A 7,141-nucleotide genomic window follows, 5' to 3' on the forward strand; every position below is an offset into this window, starting at 1 on the left:
GTGAGTGTGCATTCCTTATGCACCTATATGCACATCATTCATCTTCAGGAAGCCATAGGAATATCTGAGCACTTCAAGTCACTTTATGAACTGTTTTTATGTCAGTTTGATATCATATTTGTGGCATATATTTTCTTAATTACTTAGTAATGTTCACATTTAATTTGGGCCAGCTTGGCTCAAACAAACTATTTAACCATTTCCAGTCTGGACACTTTTACCCCCTTCCTGACCAGGGCAATTTTCAGCTTTCAGCGCCATCACACTTTGAATGACAATTGCGCGGTCATGCAACACTGTACCCATATGAATTTTTTTTACCATTTTTGAGACATATAAAACTTTATTTTGGTGGTATTTATTCACCTCTGGGATTTTTATTTTTTTTGCTATGTAAATGAAAATGTCCAAAAATTTTGAAAAAAGTGTTCTTATAAAATTTTGCAAATAAATAATATTTCATCATAAATCTTGGCCAAAATTTATTCCGTTATCTTTTTAGTAAAAAAAAAAAAAATAACCCAAATTAGTTTATAACCAAAAATTATAATTTTTAAACATTTTTTTTTTACATTATTATTTTTTTTTTTTTTACATACTGTCACCCTAGCAGTACAGTGTCACCATGGTGACACTGTACTAATTTTGGGGGGTGATGAAGATTTTTTTTTTTTTTTACACTGATTGCTTTTAGACCCATATAGGATGTAAAAGCAATCATTTCTCTTTCTCTCTGTCTGCATTCTTGCAGCCATTGAGAAATACTGTGCGAGCTGTGATTGGTCACAGCTTGTCACATGGTACAAGGCTGTTGTGAATAGCCTTGTACCATGTGACCTCTGTGATCATTCACAGATTTCACACGTAGTAAGCAATGATGTCACAAGTGACATCTTGCTTACTACTTTGCATGTGATCACTGATTGCCCAATCAGTGATCACATGATTGGGACCTCGTACAGAGGTCTCGTCCGACGATCGGTGTTTCACTGTGTCCGGAGGACACAGCGGGCACCGGATCGGGGAGTGCGCACAAGCAGGGTGCGGGAAGCCGTTTATAAACGGCTACCTGACCCTGCAGTAACACCTTCCGGCCGTTTATATACAACGGCTGGTTGGGAAGTGGTTAAAGGAATAACAAAGAGAAGCTCCAATAAAAAGAGAAAGCTCCGCTTGTTTGCACCCTCCCCCTCTCCACTGCCACATTGGTCAGTGGGTACCTGGTGTTTACAGATACCTGCTCTCACTTTCAGCACACTTCACAGGTCCCAGAAGACTACGGGTCCAATCACAAGGTGCAGCATGGCTCGCACAGGCACAGTAGGAAACCCGGCTATAAAGTCGCAAGGCTTCACTTCTGGTTTCCCTTACTTGTAATGCTGGCACTGGGGACCCAGAGGCTAGTAAAGAACTAGCCTGGGTGACGATGGTGCTGGACCCCTGGACTGATACTTTTTTTTGGGGAGCCTGGCACACCTCTTGAAAGGTGAAGACCAGCTTTGAGCACCTCCCACCTGGCCTACTGCAATAAAACGGCCAGGCGGGGGCACTGTTAACCAGGCAAGGCATAGGACATCCTCCTGCTCATGTGCCTCATGCATGCCCTTAGGGTGCGCAGCAGTGCAATCTAGGAACTCCTGTGTCCACAGATTTTCCTGTGTATTCATGGAACACTCAGAAAAAATGCTTGTCACATTTGCGCAGCCAATATTTGCTAATGGTGCACAAAGACGCACAACCTGGAATTCGGCAAAAAGTTCCATAAGTTACTTTGCCATTTGTCAGGCGTAGGGCACAAATTAATGGGCTGCCCTATGCGTGTTCCACAAAAAAAATGTGCTTCAAATCACTTGGCGAAAATGCAAACCAACGTTTAGGGGGTTGATAGGGGTGGTAAAGTCATGGCTAAACCACCTATTAATATCACCACCTGTGTAAGGTACGTTTACACTAGTTTTCTTAGCAGGCGTTTGGGAAGCCGTTTTAACTCTTCTCAAACGTTAGCATTCCGTCACGGCAAAACTGACGCCTTGTGTCGAGTCAGGAGGAGTTCAAGCCTCCCATTCAAGTCTATAGTGCTGCTCCTCAAATGCCTGGCAGGTGGCTGCGGAGTGTTAATACCATTTAACTTCATTACAGGCGTTTGTGGTGCAGTTTTAATGCTTGGCAAACACCTATCAACCGCCTCAAAACCGCACATAGGGCGTTAGAGTGTTAAAAAACGCTTCCCAAACGCCTAACGCCTGTCAAATGCTATAGGGGCGTTTGACAAGCGTTGGTCCGGCATTTGCGGAGCGTTTTTTAACGCTCCTCAGGTGCCACATGTGCGGTTTAGCGGCAGTTGCTAGGCGTTTGCAAAGCATTAAAAACGCCCCACAAACGCCTGTAGTGAAGTTTGAATGGTGTTAACGCTCCACAAACGCCCTGCAACCGCACCATAGCGGCACCACAGACTTGAATAGGAGGTTTCAACTCCTCCTGACTGGGCCAGAGGTGTCCGTTTTGCCGCAACGCTAACACTCCCGTGTGAACAGCACCATGTGCTGCAATGTGCAGAATTTTCACAGCCGTTTAGGAAACTGTAAAAACGCTTCCCAAATGCCTGTCTGCCGCTTGCAAACAAGGCTAGTGTGAACGTGTCCTTAGAAAGACAAGTGTGAACGCGCCCCAAGTCTACTTCTCCTGCCGTACACCTGACAAAGGTCTGCCATGTCTACACTCAACCATTTCTTATAAACTGGAGTGTCCTCATAAGATCCCCTCCCCCAATAACAATTGCCTCCCACACAATACACTCCAATAACAAGAAGTACACAGAACCCCAATACTGACGTCCACAAACCATCCTACTCCGCACACTGACACTTACAAGGAAATGCGCTTGTTTAAACGGCAAAGGTTTGCTAGCCGTCTCCGTGAGGGGGGCCATTCCTTCTCCGGTTGGAGCTTTACTGTCCCCCATCCTGGAACAGCAACATCCACCGGCCACAACACACAGGCAATGGACTTCCTGTTCGCCAATGACCCCGCCTCTCCACAGGCGCCAATCACAGCTCACTTCTCAGCGCAGCTCCCAGCCTGGTACAGAGGCCATCGGTGATTGGCTTATTGCTGATGTGTGCCGTCTGCATGGTTAGGGATAGGCAGACGTTTCCTCACAGAAAATCGTGTATTGCTGGACGGAGCGTGCCTGGAAGGGCAAGGCAGCACGTATTAGGCAGCAGGCTGGGAGCACAAGGCACGGCTTCTTCAACTCACTCTCGTTCTTCGAAACATTTTACTTCTGATCAAACTTTCACCCATTTGTAAAACTGACCAAACAATTTGTTGTTCCAATATACTAAAATTGCCATAATTTAGCCGCTTGTCTTCTGGGACGTTTTTATTTTTCATACATTTTACATTTAACCACTTCCAGTCCGGACGCTTTCACCCCCTCGCAGTCCGGACGCTTTCACCCCCTCGCAGTCCGGACGCTTTCACCCCCCTTCCAGTCCGGACGCTTTCACCCCCCTTCCAGTCCGGACGCTTTCACCCCCCTTCCAGTCCGGACGCTTTCACCCCCTTCCAGTCCGGACGCTTTCACCCCCCTTCCAGTCCGGACGCTTTCACCCCCCTTCCAGTCCGGACGCTTTCACCCCCCTCCAGTCCGGACGCTTTCACCCCCTCGCAGTCCGGACGCTTTCACCCCCCTTCCAGTCCGGACGCTTTCACCCCCTCGCAGTCCGGACGCTTTCACCCCCCCGCAGTCCGGACGCTTTCACCCCCCCGCAGTCCGGACGCTTTCACCCCCCTCCAGTCCGGACGCTTTCACCCCCCTCCAGTCCGGACGCTTTCACCCCCCTTCCAGTCCGGACGCTTTCACCCCCTTCCAGTCCGGACGCTTTCACCCCCCTTCCAGTCCGGACGCTTTCACCCCCTCGCAGTCCGGACGCTTTCACCCCCCTTCCAGTCCGGACGCTTTCACCCCCTCGCAGTCCGGACGCTTTCACCCCCTCGCAGTCCGGACGCTTTCACCCCCCCGCAGTCCGGACGCTTTCACCCCCCCCGCAGTCCGGACGCTTTCACCCCCCTTCCAGTCCGGACGCTTTCACCCCCCTTCCAGTCCGGACGCTTTCACCCCCTCGCTGTCCGGACGCTTTCACCCCCTCGCAGTCCGGACGCTTTCACCCCCCCGCAGTCCGGACGCTTTCACCCCCCCCCAGTCCGGACGCTTTCACCCCCCTCCAGTCCGGACGCTTTCACCCCCCCGCAGTCCGGACGCTTTCACCCCCCCGCAGTCCGGACGCTTTCACCCCCCCGCAGTCCGGACGCTTTCACCCCCCTCCAGTCCGGACGCTTTCACCCCCCCGCAGTCCGGACGCTTTCACCCCCCCGCAGTCCGGACGCTTTCACCCCCCCGCAGTCCGGACGCTTTCACCCCCCCGCAATCCGGACGCTTTCATCCCCCTCCAGTCCGGACGCTTTCACCCCCCCGCAGTCCGGACGCTTTCACCCCCCCGCAGTCCGTACGCTTTCACCCCCCCGCAGTCCGGACGCTTTCACCCCCCGCAGTCCGGACGCTTTCACCCCCCCCGCAGTCCGGACGCTTTCACCCCCTCGCAGTCCGGACGCTTTCACCCCCCTCCAGTCCGGACGCTTTCACCCCCCTCCAGTCCGGACGCTTTCACCCCCCCGCAGTCCGGACCCTTTCACCCCCCTCCAGTCCGGACGCTTTCACCCCCCCGCAGTCCGGACGCTTTCACCCCCTCGCAGTCCGGACGCTTTCACCCCCCTCCAGTCCGGACGCTTTCACCCCCCCGCAGTCCGGACGCTTTCACCCCCTCGCAGTCCGGACGCTTTCACCCCCTCGCAGTCCGGACGCTTTCACCCCCTCGCAGTCCGGACGCTTTCACCCCCCTTCCAGTCCGGACGCTTTCACCCCCCTCCGGTCCGGACGCTTTCACCCCCCTCTGGTCTGGATGCTTTCACCCCCTTCCAGTCCGGACACTTTCCCCCCCTTCCAGTCCAGAGCAGGGGCGGATTGACAACTCATGGGGCCCCGGGGCAATAGGGAATCATGGGGCCCCTGTGTCCTTGTCCAAATTCAAAAAAGCCTATGAAAAAGGTACCAGGGGCATCTCATGGGGCCAATATACTAAGATAGTTATTAAAGAGGTTATTAAATACATTAATGTGTCACCCAATGTATGGTCTCCATTCAGTAGCCAAAAGAGGCATACAAAAAAGGGGGGTTGTGAAAAGAGATTCACAGAAAAGCGGCTACATAGTGAACAGAACGTGACACTAAGGGAATAATTTCCAAAAATTATGCTTTATTACACACAAATGAATATGACATATGGGCGTTCGCCCTGGTTTACCATCACCTCAGTATGAGACAATACACACAGACCTAAAACCATTTAAAATGACACAAAAACCGGTCTAAATGTATGTGTAGCAGGGAAAATGGCTACATGAGTCTAGTGTCCCTGCAACACAAACACACAGGTGAACACTTCCCTAGGGAGGTGTATCCAAAAATTATGCCATGGGCATACCATAATAGAGGATATAAGGGATTAAACAGTAACCATAATGGCAAATCCCTATCAAGAAATCCAAAAAATTATGCTGTAGATATATATATCACATGTATGCAATGGAGCAAGCACAATATGCGTCAAAAAGGAGAGTAGCAAGCCTCAGGCCTGTATGAAGGAAGACATAAATGTCAAATATATTGTACAATACATTCCTGTGCCGGCACAAGTGGTTGGGGCCCATTCATCTGTAATATAGATAGCTGTTTCCTAGAGCTCTTGGATGGGAATATGCCCCATTTATTTCCAGGATGGAAGAAAAGATGCACACAGCAGCACTCTGCTTGAAATGGTTTCTTCACCACTACATGTGGACTATACACCACTTTTTGTAGGAAAAAACAAGACACATCCCAAAGACTCTTCTGCCTGTTGAAATATATATGGTATATCTTGTTTCCTATACAAAGCACCATGATGTCCCCATCCTGTAGTGAAACAAACAATATGTGGGAAGTCACTGACAGAGCTCACACTCTATAGAAGATATATAGGTCATATAGATCACAGAGGACCATATATCTAATGTCCTGCAACAATCCACTCACCACCTGTGCTATGGATAATGGGAATGAAAGAGAAATCCTTCATAGGTACTGCCATACAGGGCCAAGGCGGCCAAGGAACCACCGCTGACATCCGCCGATATACCGCGGGTTCCAGCCCCTTCTCGGCGCTTGTGCTGCTTAGGCTTGCCTCATGGCTTGTGAAGATGGCTTCCTCCTTATGGGTCAGCGTGCGTTCCACCTAGTGCGCATGACCGGAAGTGACGTATCTGACGTATGACGTCAACGCGTTTCGCCGATGGGCGTATCTCACTCAGCTTCGTCAGGACCAACGAAGCTGAGTGAGATATTTCCATATAACATTCCCGTTATCCATAGCACAGGTGGTGAGTGGATTGTTGCAGGACATTAGATATATGGTCCTCTGTGATCTATATGACCTATATATCTTCTATAGAGTGTGAGCTCTGTCAGTGACTTCCCACATATTGTTTGTTTCACTACAGGATGGGGACATCATGGTGCTTTGTATAGGAAACAAGATATACCATATATATTTCAACAGGCAGAAGAGTCTTTGGGATGTGTCTTGTTTTTTCCTACAAAAAGTGGTGTATAGTCCACATGTAGTGGTGAAGAAACCATTTCAAGCAGAGTGCTGCTGTGTGCATCTTTTCTTCCATCCTGGAAATAAATGGGGCATATTTCCATCCAAGAGCTCTAGGAAACAGCTATCTATATTACAGATGAATGGGCCCCAACCACTTGTGCCGGCACAGGAATGTATTGTACAATATATTTGACATTTATGTCTTCCTTCATACAGGCCTGAGGCTTGCTACTCTCCTTTTTGACGCATATTGTGCTTGCTCCATTGCATACATGTGATATATATATCTACAGCATAATTTTTTGGATTTCTTGATAGGGATTTGCCATTATGGTTACTGTTTAATCCCTTATATCCTCTATTATGGTATGCCCATGGCATAATTTTTGGATACACCTCCCTAGGGAAGTGTTCACCTGTGTGTTTGTGTTGCAGGGACA

The 7,141-nt window shown here is 49.5% G+C and overlaps 1 protein-coding gene across 1 annotated transcript in view; it reads right to left on the minus strand.

The window, feature by feature from the left end:
* The window catches only part of INO80C (INO80 complex subunit C), a 33,469-nt gene extending 30,445 nt beyond the window's left edge, over positions 1-3,024 (minus strand). Inside the window, exon 1 of the mRNA XM_089689073.1 lies at positions 2,870-3,024. Within this exon, the coding sequence (XP_089545199.1) occupies positions 2,870-2,962 (93 nt within the window). The 5' untranslated portion in view covers positions 2,963-3,024. The remainder of the gene's footprint in view (positions 1-2,869) is intronic.
* Positions 3,025-7,141: the final 4,117 nt, after the last annotated feature.

Source organism: Staurois parvus, unplaced genomic scaffold (assembly GCF_062004578.1).
Source record: "Staurois parvus isolate SC_StPar_1 unplaced genomic scaffold, SC_StPar_1.0 ptg000468l, whole genome shotgun sequence".
NCBI classification, from domain to species: Eukaryota; Metazoa; Chordata; class Amphibia; order Anura; family Ranidae; genus Staurois; species Staurois parvus.